General features: G+C 43.8%; 1 protein-coding gene across 1 annotated transcript in view; it reads right to left on the bottom strand.

The window, feature by feature from the left end:
* Window positions 1-17,400, bottom strand: part of ATXN10 (ataxin 10) — a 134,425-nt gene that overhangs the window by 18,665 nt on the left and 98,360 nt on the right. The window contains exon 10 of the mRNA XM_054173835.1: window positions 1,625-1,688. Within this exon, the coding sequence (XP_054029810.1) occupies window positions 1,625-1,688 (64 nt within the window). The remainder of the gene's footprint in view (window positions 1-1,624; window positions 1,689-17,400) is intronic.

Here is a 17,400-nt window from a genome sequence, read left to right as displayed (position 1 = left end):
GTCACAGCCCTGCCTGTGCCCAAGTGCTGCTTAATTTTTCACACACTTGAATACTGTATGCTATGAATCAGTGGTGAAACTCATATTAAGAGGTATCACTATGTCTACTAAGTCTTTAAAACCCAAGTAAACAAAGTTTTATCCTCTGGTAAGTTTATAGTACAGCCATAAAATGTCAGCCTGTACCAAAAGGTGTAAGAAGTTCCATGTTGCTCAAAATGCAGTAAAGGCTCCCATGGTGTTTTATCTTCATTTCATTCAAGACTGTAAATTTCAGTTCTACCCTTTGAAGGCCTCAAACTTTAACCTCTTTTACTAACAGCTAAAGTGAAAGATTACTCCTAGAAAGAAATTCTGAAAGTTGTTGCGTAGCTGTGCTTTCCAGCACATACCAATAAACTGGAATCAAAACTCTTCACTCAGGTTACTCAGGGTTGCTCTTCTGCTTAGAGAAATTTAACTTGCTTGGCCCTCCTCAGTACATCCAGTAGTGTCCCTTACCAGAATTAGACTATGTGAAGTGGAACCCTAATACTCCATGCACTGCCAAAAGACACAGTCAGGTCTCCAGCTACAGGAATAGTGATGAATGTGGAAACCTTGCATATCAAGCGACTAAGCGAATAACCCATTGCTCCTCTACCCAGCTGGTTAACATTTTGCTACCATTTGTCCCTACATGATTTCATCCTTTAAAAGTACAAATATATGTAGATGATATTCTACAGCACAACATTATGAGAATACATAAAATTTTCAGAACCTTTTTGGGGTATTTTATGATATATGTTAAAAAGCGAGCTGCTTCTGACAAATTAAAACACTATTCATGTGTTCATTATAAGAAAGCTAACACTACTGTAGACAGGAAAGGCATTTGATTTCCAGATGCATATATCAGATACAAGGAGCTCATGATAAGATGGAAGAAAATAATAGCTCACCCACTGAACACATCAGCAGGATAGAATGCAGTTCATGAACAGATGGGGAAGTCTGCTTAACAGCTGCTTATCTTCAATAGAAAGTTATTCCCTTCTAACAGCAATCTATCTTGGAAAGTCTCAGCTGTTAAACCTCAGGAAAACAAACAAACAAAACCTTCCCAATTATGAAGCACAATGCCATTTAAATATAAGCCTCCTCAACACTTCAGTAAACTGTATCATTATTTCACTCAGTTATATGCATTTTCATTACAGCTTTATTAGCCTTGTCTCTGTGCTTAAAATAAGTTCTCCAGCCAGATTTTGTAAGCATATAGAATTCATGGGGTGCTTACTGCAGTCTAGATTTCAGCTGAAGCAATAGCTTCGAGATCTGATGCAAGGACCAAACATGGTCATAGCTCAAATTTCTATCACGGTTAGCTCTATGGATCAACATTCTTAAACCAGTAGTATTTATTATTTTAGGAAACAGATTATAACCACAGTTCAACTTAGAATCATGTTCCTGGAAGTGCATTTATGAGACTGCTCTCTTCTGAATCAATCATTTAAATACAACCAAGGAACTCATGAGGTCAGTTAGACTTAAAGCTATGCTAGCATGAATATATCAAACCTCAATACCTTTTCTTAAGAGTAACATCCAATAATTAGAATTCTTTTGTAAAGGATACAAGGATTGTTGTCATCAATGCTGCAGTTGTCCAGAATCAGGGGAATGCCATCTAACTCATAAACCTAAATAAAAGCACAGAAGTTTAATTCAACAGATCTCAACAATACTAATGACATTTCATGCAAGCAGACATTAATCTCACATTCGTCCTTCATTTTGCATGTGTTTGAGGTATTTTCTATGCTGTGCTTCTCTGTGAGCCACAAAAGCTATGCTTATTGACAGAATAACAGAATTGTCAGGGTTGAAAGGGACCCCAAAGATCATCTAGTCCCAAACCCCTGGCATGGGGAAGGACACTTTCCACTAGATCAGGTTCTCCAGAGCCACATCCATCCTGGCTTTAAAATTCTCCAGGGATGGGGATTCCACCACCTCCTTGGGCAACCTATTCCAGTGTCTCACCACCCTCATGGTGAAGAACTTCTTCCTAACATCAAATTTAAATCTCCCCTCCATTCCCCCTAGTCCTATCACTACCCAACACCCTAAAAAGTGCTGAGAGTCTCTTAAATATCCTCATGCTAATCAGCGTGTAATCTCCCACACCAGCAGATGTTGTAAATACTGAGAAACCATCACCCTGTTACATAGATTTATTGGAACTATGCAGCCCCATAGAAAGAGGTGAGTTAATTTTTCCAGAAGTTCTCAGAGTTTTCCCTTTGCTAAGTGGATCTTCTGCAAGGGTCTTCTGCAGGTCTTGGGAAAGGAGTCAATACTGCAGAATCCTCAAATCTCACTTTAAAGAAAGTGAGAGAAGATCTCTGGAAGACACCGCACAGTGGCTGGTGTGATACTGGCTGCAATCCATCCAGGTTTTGGAAGAAGTTACAGACAGAAACAAAGGAATAGGACACTTCTGGAATCTGTTTTCTAAATGCAATTCTTCACACTGGCCTGTGTTACAAAAGATTGCTAAACCTACTCCCCATTTACATTACTGACAACACAGCCAGCCCATAACATGGAACTGCACTGGACTGCACACTAAAATCACAAGGCTATTTTATTATGAAGAACTACAATACTGTATTCTGATTTGCATAGAAACAACAAATGAAGCTGCAACCCATATATAGGCCAAAATCTCTATCAGGTTTAAGTTAATGACAAAAGTTACTTAAATTTAAATGAAGATCTGCTTCAGTTGAGTCAGCACCAAAAATTTTGCCCTAATGCTATTATGTCAGTTTCTCAAATTGTTTTCTAAAAAGCAGAAAACAAAACATTCAGCATTCAAAGGCAAGCATCTGTCCCTGCCAGGTTAAAAAATGCATCTTGCACACTTGTTTTCTATACTTGCCTTTGAAACATAGTAGAAGATTGGGATCATGCCAGTGAGAAATTGAATTGTATTACACTTACAAGAAAATGCCTTCCCCAGTGACAATCTGATTGCTAAGTTTCTTCTCTTTCTCTGTACATGGAATTTAATGATCTATTTCAATAACTTAAACCAGACAGTAACAGAAGCTCATGTAGGCAGAGGTGCTACATAAATGCTAAACAAGAGCTTATGGAAGTGATCAGTCCAGACTGGCCAGGAACAATAGACTGTTTTATTCAGATGCTTTAGGACACATCCTGGAGAAAAAAATGTGCTTTTCCTCTTGATAACCAATTAAAATATTCAGACCAAAATTAAAGCTTTGATCCTATCTTACACACTTTACATTTATTGACCAATATATCTAAATAAGGTCACTAGCATAATTAAGGATGTCTGCCTGAACAGAACTACTTCTGAGAATAGAATAGAATAGAATAGAATGGAATGGAATGGAATGGAATGGAATGGAATAGAATTAACCAGGTTGGAAAAGACCTTCAAGATCACCAAGTCCAACCTACCATCCAACACTATCTAATCAACTAAACCATGGCACCAAGCGCCCCATCCAGTCTCTTCCTAAACACATTCAGCAGTGATGGTGACTCCATCACCTCCCTGGGCAGCACATTCCAATGGCCAATCACTCTTTCTGGGAAGAATTTCTTCCTAACACCCAGCCTAAACCTCCCCTGACACAGCTTGAGACTGTGTCCTCTTGTTCTGGTGCTGGTTGCGTGGGAGAAGAGACCAACTCCCTCCTGTCTACAACCACCTTTCAGGTAGTTGTAGAGGGCAATGAGGTCACCCCTGAGCCTTCTCTTCTCCAGGCCCAGGTGGCCATGAAGGCCAGTGGCATCCTGGTCTGTATCAGGCCCAGTGTGGCCAGCAGGAGCAGAGAGGTCATTCTGCCCCTGTACTCAGCACTGGTTAGGCCACACCTTGAGTGCTGTGTCCAGTTCTGGGCTCCTCAGTTTAGGAAAGATGTTGAGTTGTTGATTCCTCCTTTGAATCTCTTTGAAGTCTGCATGACTTTCTCAGGCAGAAAAATCATAGTAGAATAAACCACGCCAAAGTAAAGTGATCCAATGAAATGCATGTTGGGGATTCAATGATGGTCTTTGGTCATCACTGAAGATATGCCTAAGTCTTACTCTTTCTGAATGTACAACATAAGGACTACAAAATGACTACACAATGAGAAACACATCCTTCAGGCCGTGCCACCAAAGGGGCTGACCATCAGAAGTCAATTTTCCTCCAAGTCCTGCTCAACATCTGGGCAGCATCCAGCATTAGGTTCATGAACTGGCTCCTCTGCAGCTGTGCTGGTAGGGAAGAAGAAGGTTATTTCACTTATTTTCATTTGTGAGTCTCAGGTTTGGGATTTTTTGTTTGTTTGTTTTTTTTTTTCAAACAGCAGAAGTGATGGGAGATACACAGGACATTCTACTTGAAAGAACAAAAGCACGCTTTAGTCTCTTAACACTAGTGGATTCCTAGGTCTAGTGCAGACTGCAGGCACTTTGGCTTAGAATAGAGGCAGCTGTGGCTTGCGGCAATCAAGTCTATTATTGGAGTACACCACATCCTGCAGATCTACCGAAATACTTGTGGACAGAAGCTCCTTTCTCCAGGATATCACAGTAAACTTGCTTAGCTAGTTTGAGAGCTCCTTGCACCAGCATGAATCACTTTTGAGAGCAGAGGGAGATCTTTATGCCCATTTCAGTCCAGTAGTGTCCCCAGTATACTCTTCCACCTACCACGCCATTTAGGTACGCACATATATATATAACATTTGAATGCTTGACCTTGAGAAATCATGGCAACAAAACTTGTGGCTCCTGCTACACTAATTTTAAATATCTTCTCCCACTTTTAGCATTATTTCCCAGAGTAATGTGAGGTCTATTTCAGCTCTCTCAAAAGAGGTGACCCTTGCTTCTTTCTGGGATTTAAAAAAAAAAAATTGAAACAAAACAAGTCTAAGAAGCTAAAAGTGGGAATCCTCTGAGATGTTCTAAAAGTCTCCTAAGAGAATTGGTTTAGATATGATGGCTTTGCCCTTACTGAAAGGGAAGGGGAGAGAACACGAAGGTACCAAGCACACAATCAGAACTGAGCCAAAACAAACAGGAGCTAGAGCATCCAGCTACTAGGAGAGGGTAACAAGCCATCTTCGTTATGAGTAATTTTTTCCTTTAGTCTTTCCAAGAGCAAAACAGAGGAGTTTCCAGCCATTGAGATGATAACATAAACACTTGAGAATTCAGAATGGGTTCCCACAAGAGAGAGTAACACAATTGCTTCATTTGCTTTTTAAACAATTCAGCTTTTATCATCCACCTATTTACAGTTCCTGAAACAGAAGCCACTTTTCAGTAACAAAAGCTGCTATGAGGAGAAGGCTCTTAGCTATTTTTAGGTTCAGGACTGCTACTTAACAAGGCTAAAGTAAGGTCCAACACAAGATGGAGTTCACTTGAAATACACACTATTTGATAGTGTGGTCTTTACCTATCCTGGCAAGTGCATTAAGAGAAAACAATAGTGCTAAGCATCATCCAGTATGCTGCCCTTTAGAATCATAGAATCAACAAGGTTGGAAAAGACCTCAAAGATCATCAAGTACAACCTGTCACCCAACACCTCATGTCCACTAGATCATGGCACCAAATGCCACGTCCAATCCCCTCTTGAACACCTCCAGGGATGGTGACTCTACCACCTCCCTGGGCAGCACATTCCAATGGCTAACAACTCTCTCTAGGAAGAACTTCCTCCTCACCTCCAGCCTAAACTTCCCCTGGCACAGCTTGAGACTGTGTCCTCTTGTTCTGGTGCTGGTTGCCTGGGAGAAGAGACCAACCCCCCCCAGCTACAACCACCTTTCAGGTAGCTGTAGACAGCAATAAGGTCTCCCCTGAGCCTCCTCTTCTCCAGGCTAAACAATCCCAGCTCCCTCAGCCTCTCTTCATAGGAGAGTTGTATCAGTTGGATTTGTACAAATTTACATCAACAACTGAGAGTAAGTTTCGTAATTCTAGTCACTCATCATTTTATTCTCAGCCCACTAAAACCACATGGTCTTAGTTTGCCAGTTTCAAATCATTGCTGTAAAAGAGGTTCTCTGGTTTTTGTTTCATCAGGAGGAAAAGTGAAAGGAAATTAAGTGTAAGAATTAACTATGTGACTACAGCTGGGCTGAGGCAACTTATCCAAGATCATAAACATTTTGAATTTGTATTGTGTTCCAGACCAGAGTGAAAAACCAAAGGCTTCAAAGCTCTGAAAAAAAGAGCTAAAGCTTAGGCAAGTCACATGATTCATTTCAGCTACTTTAATCATAGAATCGTAGAATCATTAAGGGTGGAAAAAAGATCATTGAGTCCAACCATAACCCAACTATCATGACCACGAAACCACGTTCTGGAGCACCACCATCTACACGCTTCTTTAACAGCTCCTTGGGATGGTGACTCCACCACCTCCCTGGGCAGCCTGTTCCAGCCCCTCCGCACCCTCGCACTAAAGAAGTTTGTCCTAATATCCAATCTAAACCTCCTCTCTCACAACTTAAATCCACTTCCTCTTGTCCTATCAGCATTTACTTGGGAGGAGAGACCAACACCATCCTCACTCCAATCTCCTCTCAGGTAGTTGTAGAGAGTGATAAGACTTCCCCTTAGACTTCTCCAGACTAAACAGTATCACAGTATAACTAAGGTTGGAAGAGACCCCAAGGATCATCGAGTCCAACCTGTCTCCACAGACCTCATGACTAGACCATGGTACCAAGTGCCATGTCCAATCTCCTCTTGAACACCTCCAGGGACGGTGACTCCACCACCTCCCTGGGCAGCACATTCTAATGACGAACTAATTGCTCAGTGAAGAACTTTCTCCTCAATTTGAGTCTAAACCTCCCCTGGCACAGCTTGAGACTGTGACCCCAGCTCCCTCAGCTGCTCCTCCTATGGCATGCCCACCAAACCCCTCACCATTGCCACAACGTTTTAAGTCATCCTGGCAAATATTTTAGTGTCTATGGTACTTTTATCATCCATGTCAAGCTTAACAAAACATTTAAGCATCTCTCAAAATAAGGAACTTTATTTTACTGTGGTTTATTTATTTGGGGAGGGGGAAGGGGGTGGTTGGCAGGGGGCACATATTGTTTTTTTGCGCGTATTGGTTTCTTTTCCTTTTCAGTTTGATGTCTTATGTTGGAACACCTTTTCTTCTGAAATAAAATTCCAGACATTCCATAAAAGAGTTCCATTTTGAAAATCACTGCTGTAAAAACAGATCACCACAGAATGTTTCTGTTGAAGATTTCCTCATCACTGTTTTGCACACAATCACACACACTCTTCTACCCAAAAATCTTGTCGTTCGCTATTAACCTCTCTGCTATATTGCTCAAGACAGTTTTGGCACTTAATTCATTCTCCCCCAACAGCTGGCACACCTGCCTTGATGCTACCTTCTCTCAACATTTGAGTTGCTTCTTGAAACCCAGTTCAGCTGAAATATTTCTGGAAGCCACCAGCTGCTTACAACTTAAGAGTGAGTGAGAATGAAAAAGAAGGAAAAAATAATCCAAATTCATATCATCTTTGGATGAAAACACCCTCTCTCACTGGGGCCACATGTCATCACTCTCCCACATTAGTACTGTATTCCAAAATTGCTTCCACTCCCAGTATCAAGAACTACAGCTCTTCCTTAGAAACTTCTAAATTCAGCAAGCAGAAATAAATGCCAATTAAATATCCTGGGCTCTAATATCAACTTTCATTTTGCCCAGCATTATTTAGCATTCTCCTTTTACTTCACCTTGAACCAAGGGACTGAAAAAAAATCCCTAGCAGATATATTCACACCCCCCCCCCACTCTGCCCTGCTGAGGCCATATCTGGAATATTGTGTCCACTTCTGGACAGGGAACAGAAACACAGGGAACTAATTGAAAGAGTCAAGCACAGAGCCACTAGAATAGAATAGGAATAGGAATAGGAATAGAATAGAACAGAATAGACTAGACTAGACTAGAATAGAATAGAATAGAATGGACCAGGTTGGAAAAGACCTTCAAGATCATCACGTCCAATCAATCATCCAACACCATATAATCAACTAAACCATGGCACCAAGCACCCTCCTGAACACCTCCAATGATGGCAACTCCACCACCTCCCTGGGCACCACATTCCAATGGGCAATCACTCCCTCTGTGCATTATTTCCTCCTAACCTCCAGCCTAAACCTCCCCTGGTGCAGCCTGAGACTGTGTCCTCTTGTTCTGGTGCTGGTTGCCTCGGAGAAGAGACCAACCCCTACCTGGCTACAACCTCCCTTCAGGTAGTTGTAGAGAGTAATAAGGCCACCCCTGAGCCTCCTCTTCTCCAGGCTAAGCAACCCCAGATCCCTCAGCCTCTCCTCACAGGGCTGTGTTCCAAGCCCCTCACCAACTTTGTTGCCCTTCTCTAGACACGCTCCAGCAAGTCAACCTCCTTCCTAAACTGAGGGGCCCAGAACTCGACACAGCACTCAAAGTGTGGCCTAACCAGTGCAGTGTACAGGGGCAGAATGAACTCCCTGATCCTGCTGGCCACACTGTTCCTTATGCAGGCCAGGATGCCATTGGCTCTCCTGACTGCCTGGGCACACTGCAGGCTCATGTTCAGCCTACCATCAACCAGCACCCCTGCCCAGAGGTCCCTCTCTGCCTGGCCGCTCTCCAGCCACTCTCACCCCAGCCTGTAGCACTGCATGGGGTTGCTGTGGCCAATGTGCAGAACCTGGCACTTGGATGTGTTCAATCTCCTGCCCTTGGACTCTGCCCATCTGCCCAGCCTATTGAGGTCCCTCTGCAGAGCCTCTCTACCCTCCAGCAGATCAACTCCTGCCCCCAGCTTGGTGTCATCTGCAAATTTGATGATGGACTCAATGCCCTCATCCAGATCATCAATAAAGATGTTAAAGAGCATGGGGCCCAGCACTGATCCCTGGGGCACACCACTAGTGACTGGCTGCCAGCTGGATGTGGCACCATTCACCACCACTCTCTGGGCTCGGCCCTCCAGCCAGTTCCTAACCCATCGCAGTGTGCTCCCATCCAAGCCATGGGCTGACAGCTTGGCCAGGAGTTTGCTGTGGGGGACAGTGTCACAGGCCCTGCTGAAGTCCAAGGGTGTTGAAGGGAGTGGAACATCACCCTTCTGAGGAAAGGCTGAGGCAGCTGTGTCTCTTCAGCTTGGAGAAGACTGACAGGTGACCTCATTAATGTTTATAAATATGTGAAGGGTGAGTGCCAGGAGGATGGACCCAGGCTCGTCTCAGAGATGCCCAACGGTAGGACAAGGGGCAAGGGGTGCAGGTGCAATGGGGAGCACAGGAAGTTCCAATTTTTCACTGTGAGGGTGATAGAACACAGAAACAGAGAGCTTATGGAGTCTCCTCCTCTGGAGATACTCAAAATCCACCTGGACACGTTCCTGTGTGGCCTGCATCAGGAACAGTGTGGCCAGCATCAGGAACAGTGTGGCCAGCAGGAGCAGGGAGGTCATTGTGCCCCTGTACACTGCACTGGTTAGGCCGCACCTCGAGTCCTGTGTCCAGTTCTGGGCCCCTCAGTTTAGGAAGGATGCTGACTTGCTGGAACAAGTCCAGAGAAGAGCAACAAAGTTGGTGAGGGGTTTGGAACACACGCCCTACGAGGAGAGGCTGAGGGAGCTGGGGTTGCTTAGCCTGGAGAGGAGGAGACTCAGGGGTGACCTTATTACTCTCTACAGCTACCTGAAGGGAGGTTGTAGACAGACAGATGTTGGTCTCTTCTCCCAGGCAGCCAGTACCAGAACAAGAGGACACAGTCTCAGGCTGCGCCAGGGGAGGTTCAGGCTAGATGTTAGGAAAAAGTTCTATACAGAGAGAGTGATTGCCCATTGGAATGGGCTGCCTGGGGAGGTGGTGGAGTCGCCATCATTGGAGGTTTTCAGGAGAAGACTTGATGGGGTGCTTGGTGCCATGGGTTAGTTGTTTAGGTGGTGTTGGATTGGTTGATGGGTTGGACGCGATGATCTTGAAGGTCTCTTCCAACCTGGTTTATTCTATGTATTCTAATCTATGTATTCTACTCTAGGTGATCCTGCACTGGCAGTGGGGCTGGACTCCATGATCTTTTGAAGTTCCCTCCAATCCCTAATTTTCTGTTATTCTGTGATACAAATTCATCAGCACAAAGGCAGCAACATGCAACAGTTGAATGATTGAAAACAACAAGTGAGAAATGCTCTAGGATGATTTCAGACTGTACAATGATTTGTGCTGTTGAGTGCTGCATTACATGGTCAAATTCTGCAGCCAAATACAACAGCATGCCACATTGAATTGCAGTGCTTGGAGTGTACTGACAGACTTAAACCTAAAAGCACAGTGTTACCTCCCCCCAAATGGTGGCAGCTTCCCATAATCCCCCAGTTTCCTATGGCAGTTATGAAGTGACTTTAGTAGTGGTTAAGTTTTTTAAAGAACTGTGAAGAATAAGTTATTGAGTGTATTTACATCACCCCAAACGTCACAGCCAACAGAAGGTGGGAGTAAAGAGGGGGGAAGAAAAAGCAAACAAACAAGCAGACAAAAAAATCAACCTAGTAGGCTAGAAACTGGAAACAGCACACACACATTCTAAATGGCATTCACTGTTCTCTGTTTCCACATGCAGAGCTTCCAAGATTTTAGTGAAGGGTCAAAGAACAAACCATTAATTTTCTAGTACATGTGTAAAGGATGTGCACTCTAGTACACATCAAGAATAAAAACTATCCTTGATGATAATTACATTTTTTTCACTGAGTTCCAGTACAGTAAAATAAAGCAAGTGTTTCAGGAAAGGACTGTAAAATGCCTTTCTAGAACTCTGTAGAATTTGTAAAGTGTAGACTGCAGACCTCAGTTGACTTCTAAAGCTGGAAGACAGTTTAATGGTGTTTGCTGCTTGTGTTTTAAATCAGGCCTGTCTTCAGAAGTCTGCAGCCAGCCTTTCAACTCCGTGGCTCAATACCCTGCTTACAAAGGTCTGCAGCAACAGGGTGAGGGGCAATGGTTTCAAACTAGAGAAGAGTAGATTTAGATTGGATGTTAGGAACAAGTTCTTTACCACGAGGGTAGCAGAACACTGGAACAGGTTGCCCTGGGCAGTAGTTGAGGCCCCACCCCCAGAGATAGTGCAGTAAATGAAACCTCTGACTGAGCAATGACGATTTCATGCTCCGCTTTATATGAAATGTTACGTTTTCCAAGAAACATATACATAACAGAACTATGGTCCTTTGACACAGAAAGGCCCCCAGATCCTGCAATTACAACAATTGCTTTAGAATAGAATGGAATAGAATAGAATTAACCAGGTTGCAAAAGACCTTCGAGATCATCAAGTCCAACCCACCATCCAACACTAATCAACTAAATCATGGCACCAAGCACCCCATCCAGTCTCTTCCTAAACACCTCCAGGGATGGTGACTCCACCACCGCCCTGGGCAGCACATTCCAATGGCCAATCACTCTTTCTATGAAGAACTTCTTCCTAACAGCCAGCCTAAACCTCCCCTGGTGCAGCTTGAGACTGTGTCCTCTTGTTCTGGTGCTGGTTGCCTGGGAGAAGAGACCAACCCCCACCTGGCTACAACCTCCCTTCAGGTATTTAGACAGCAATATGGTCTCCCCTGAGCCTCCTCTTCTCCAGGCTAAGCAACCCCAGCTCACTCATCCTCTCCTCATAGGGCTTGTGCTCCAAACCCCTCATCAGCTTTGTTGCCCTTCTCTGGACATGTTCCAGCAGGATTAACAGCTGCAGTCTCAATTTACTGCAGAGCAATCTGCAAGGCTTTCTGGGGGTGGTATCAAAGGAGGCCAATGCAGGTGCAAATCAAATCTCAAGTTGGGAGCTTTAGACATACACTCCTCTGCTAACACTGATTCCTATCTTCTTGACAATAACATTTTCCTTCAAATTATGGTTTGAAGGTTCTGTCAGGGTTAAGTTTCATTCAAAATTATGAGGGTGACTGATGGACTGGAACATCTCTCCTATGAAGAGAGACTGAGAGACTCAGGATACAAAGAAATCCCAAGAACTTTCTCTGGAACACAGAGGAAAGGTAAAGGAAGGCTGAATTGTTCAGCTCAATTTCATAATGAGGACTACGTCCTCTTTTAAACACAACCAAACACCAAGCCCCTTTCACAATTCTTTCACAAACTGTACACCCAGCTCTCCATTTTTCCCTATATTACTTAAAGAACAGTGATTAAAATCTACCACATTTTACACAGAATCACTATGTCTGGAAAAGACCATTAAGATCATGAAGTCTGACTCTAGCACGGCCACCACTACACAATATTTTTGAGCACCATATCTAGATGGTTCAAGGACAGTGATTCAATCACTTCCCCAGACAACCTGTTCCAGCCTTTGATAACCCTTTTGGTATAGATGGTTTTCCTAATGTCTAAACTAAACCTCCCCAGGGAGACCTTATTGCTGTCTACAACTATGTGAAGGGTGGTTGTAGCCAGAAGGGGGTTGGTCTCTTCTCCCAGGCAACCAGCAACAAGAGGACACAGCCTCAAGCTGCACCAGGGGAAGTTTAGGCTGGAGGTGAGGAGAAAGTTCTTCATTGAGAGAGTAATTCACCATTGGAATGGGCTGCCAAGGGAGGTGGTAGAGTCACCATCCCTGGAGGTGTTCAAGAGGGGCTTGGATGTGGCACTTGGTGCCATGGTTTAGTAGTCATGAGGTCTGTGGTGACAGGTTGGACTTGATGATCTTTGAGGTCTCTTCCAACCTTGGTGATTCTGTATTTCTGTTGGAGCAGGTCCAGAGGAGGGCCATGAAGCTGATCTGAGGGCTGAAGCACCTCCCCTATGGGGACAGGAGGTGAGCATTGCGGTTGTTCTGTCTGGAGAAGAGAGGGGTCCAGGGATCCCTTAGAGCAGCCCTCCAGTACTTAAAGAGAGCCTGCAGGAAAGATTGAGAGGGACTGTAGTGATAGGACCAGGAGAAATGGTTCTATGAAACTGAAAGATGAACTGGAACAGGTTACCCAGAGGTGGATGCCACCTCTCTGGAAGTGTTCAAAGCCAGGCTGGATGGAGCTTTGAGCAATTTGATCTAGTAGAATGCGTCCCTGCCCATGGTAGGAGGGTTGGAACAATATGATCTTCAAGATCCCTTCCAATCCAAACCACTCTACTGTTCTATGACTGAAATAACACCACAAACTATTTCAGCAATATTTACACTGAGACAACTACAGCCATACATTTTATGAATAAAAAACCAATAATCCTGGTGGTTAAGAACTTTGCCTGAAGATACCCTTTTGAAAACACAGTCTCCCAGACAGACTAAATGATTTCTCACATGCTGAAACTGAACATTAAAAGCAAACAGAGGACTCTCAGTGAAGTATTTAAAAGACTTCAGAGTATTAATGCAAGGGAAGCTGGAACATTTTTCAGAGGGGAAAAAAACCTGGACAAATACAGAAAGAGAGGCTTTAACTCAAGGTAGGAATCAGTATCATGGTGTGCCCATTCTTCTCACTTCATGGCACCCTGTGAAAAACAGTGTTCAACTTCAACAAGTGCTTTGACCTTTCAAAAAAAAATCAAATGTCTCATGAGGAGACAGGTTGGACTTGATGATCTTTGAGGTCTCTTCCAACCTTGGTGATACTGTGATGAGCTGAGTCTCACATAAACCACTTATTTAATGGGATGTATCAACAGAGGTGTTTTGAACGGCCAGCCCATTAGCACAGAATCAATAAGGTTGGAAAAGACCTCAAAGATCATCAAGTCCAACCTGTCACCACAGACCTCATGACTACTAAACCATGGCACCAAGTGCCACATCCAATCCCCTCTTGAACACCTCCAGGGATGGTGACTCCACCACCTCCCTGGGCAGCACATTCCAATGGCTAACAACTCCCTCTGTGAAGAACGTTCTCCTCACCTCCAGCCTAAACTTCTGCTGGCACAGCTGGAGACTGTGTCCTCTTGTTCTGGTGCTGGTTGCCTGGGAGGAGAGACCGACCCCTTCCTGGCTACAACCACCTTTCAGGTAGTTGTAGACAGCAATAAGGTCTCCCCTGAGCCTCCTCTTCTCCAGGCTAAGCAACCCCAGCTCCCTCAGCCTCTCCTCACAGGGCTGTGCTCAAGGCCTCTCCCCAGCCTTGTTGCCCTTCTCTGGACACATTCAAGAGTCTCAATGTCCTTTTTAAACTGAGGGGCCCAGATCTGGACACAGAACTCAAAGTGTGGCCTAAGCAGTGCAGAGTACAGGGTCACAATGTCTTCCCTACTCCTGCTGGCCACACTATTCTTGATGCATGCCATGATGCCCTTGGCCTTGTTGGCCACCTGGGCAGACTAATGGCTCAGTGGAGTGGTTCAGAAGTACTGGATGCCAACATAAAACTTGAAAAATACCAATGGACGGGGAAATGACAAACCAGCCTTTTCTGAGAAAAAAATGTTGACCTAAGGTTTGTGAGTTGGTGTCATTGCAAAAGTCTTATTTATCAGCTTAGCTAAGTGGAGGAAATCTCTATGCACACATGCTAATCTAGCATGTTCCTCTGGAGCTCCTATTACAGGACATGTATGGATGTGCTGGAACATGTCCAGAGAACGGCCATGAGGATGATCATAGGGCTGGAGCTCCTCGCATATGAAGACAGGCTGAGAGAGTTGGAGTTGTTGAGTTTGGAGAAGAGACGGCTCCGAGGTGACCTTACTGTGGCCTTCCAGCATCTGAAGGGGGCCTACAAGAAAACTGGTGAGGGACTTTTTAGGCTGTCAGGTAGTGATAGGAGTAGGGGGAATAGATCTGAGCTGGGGTTGTTTAGGCTGGAGAAGAGGAGGCTCAGGGGTGACCTTATTGCTGTCTACAACTACCTGAAGGGAGGTTGTAGCCAGGTGGGGGTTGGTCTCTTCTCCCAGGCAACCAGCACCAGAACAAGAGGACACAGTCTCAAGCTGTGCCAGGGGAGGTTTAGGCTGGATGTTAGGAAGAAATTCTTCACAGAGAGATTGTCCAATGGAATGTGCTGCCCAGGTAGGTGGTGGAGTCACCATCACTGGAGGTGTTTAGGAAGAGACTGGATAAGGCATTTAGTGCCATAGTTTAGTTGATTAGATGGTTTTGGGTGATAGGTTGGACTTGATCTCAAAGATCTTTTCCAACCTGGTTAATTCTATTCTATTCTATTCTATTCTATTCTATTCTATTCTATTCTATTCTATTCTATTCGGGAAATTTACATCAGACATCAGGAAGAAGTTCTTCACCATAAGGGTGGTGAGACACTGGAATGGGTTGTCCAAAGAGGTGGTGGAAGCTTCATCCCTGGAAGTTTTTAAGGTCAGGTTGGATGTGGCTGTGAGCAACCTGGTGGGTTGGAACTAGATGATCTTTGAGGTCCCTTCCAACCCCGACAATTCTGTGATATTGCAGCAGAATAAAAAAGTTTCACTTTGTTTTGAGGTCTTTTTTACAGCTTTTATACGAACAGAAAAATATCCTCAGCAGTTTCAGGCTTTTGCTAGTAAGGGTGTTTAATTTTTAACTGAAAAAGCAATCTAAATGTTGATCTTTTAATGACTGTTCATCATTCTTAATACTTACAACCTCTTCTCTTAATGAAACTGGAAAAATAGCTTGTAGAGGGTTTTCCCACAGACAATCATTAAGAAGTGTGATTCTGGCAGCGTAAAGTTTTCATAACTTTCCCATTATAGTTTTGGCAAGTCCCAGATGGCCACATGACAAAAGGTTACAGAATGCAAGCCAAATTATAATCGAGGTTACACTATTGTAATACTTCAGTACTTGGCCCCTTCATGCAGTTATCTACAAGCATGCCAATATATGAGAGCAGAATAAATCCCTGCATCTTACACTACACCCCCACAACAGCTGAGGAAATCAGTTATCAAATGTCACAGTCCATTTGCTTCATAACCCAGCTCAACTGCTTTCTGAATTGCCACTGGCAGCTCCAAATACCTGTCCCTCAGAACACCCTTTGACAAACAGATAAATGCTTTGCTTAGCAAATCTCTGCCGCAGGTTGAGAGATACCTGTGTTTTGAAAACTGTTTCCAAGGAAAACAAACTACTGAAAAGGTTAGGAACTACAAAATGTTAACACAGGAGCAGCTTCAAACCCACATGCTGCAGCTGAAGAGACCTGCAACTGAACTAGCAATGAATTGTCAAAGGTTTACCTATACAAAACAACTTGAGGTAAGGGTTTCCATGGCTCAAACCAATGGACCCAAGGTCTAATTCCTCATAGTGTGATTGAAATAAACTCAAGAATCATTACAGGAGATGTGGAACTTAAGGTGGAAGGAATAAAAACACTCATAAACCTCATCTTAGGTGAACAATACAGTAGTGAAGTCTGAAGGCTGCAACAATCATGAGTTATTCCAACTCATGCCAACAGAGCTTCTAATAGCATTAGTAAGAGATGCAGAGCTGGGATGCCAGGCTTCAGCACTGGCTTGTGGTTGCTGTTGCATCTGTACTTTTCACATAGTTCCTGAAGGGCTGTGGGCTCATGACAACTGGCATCCCTCTTGAAAGTATTCAGGAATGGTTGAGTATATAGTGTAGGCTACAGGCTCTTCCCAAGCAGAGGTATGGCAAAGGCAGTTCTAAGACCCAATTTTGGTGGGGGAAGATTAAGGTGAAGGAATAAAAGCCCTCAAAGGAGAATACTATTATAACAAGTTCTTTACCATGAGGCTAGTGAAACACTGGAACAGGTTGCCCAGGGAGATAATTCAGGCCCCATTCCTGAAGATGTTCAAGGTGAGGCTTGACAGGGCTCCAGGCAACCTGATCTAATCTAGTTGAGGAAGCCCCTGCTGACTGCAAAGGGAGCTGGACTAGATGACCTTCGGAGGTTCCTTTTAACCCAGACCATTCTATGATTCTACAGTTCTATGTGGAAGTGAGCCATGCCAAACCTTGCAACTTCCACTCAAGGCTAGAAATTATCCCTAATACATTTTACTTGCTGTACCCATTAGGGCCTGGCCCAGTCCTCATGTTAAATTCACTGTGTTTCTCTCCTGGTAATCCAGACTTACAGTAAGACTTGCACTTAGAAGAAATTCTAAGAATATGCATTTTCCTTTAATGATTCACCAAGTGTAACCTTTGCACAGGATCAGATTCTCTTATTAAGATAGATTTAGCCACCTTGTTGAGATTAAGATCAACTTTACATTTAGAAAATCCTGATGTTGTGATTTATGTGTCTATAAAAGCTATACACTTAGTATGCATGATATACAGTGATTCAGGTATGCATGCACTAGCATTAAATTTCATGCTGAAAGCCTGTTAA

This window comes from Dryobates pubescens, chromosome 27, assembly GCF_014839835.1.
Source record: "Dryobates pubescens isolate bDryPub1 chromosome 27, bDryPub1.pri, whole genome shotgun sequence".
NCBI lineage: Eukaryota > Metazoa > Chordata > Aves > Piciformes > Picidae > Dryobates > Dryobates pubescens.
This window is presented reverse-complemented; position numbering and strand designations above follow the sequence as displayed.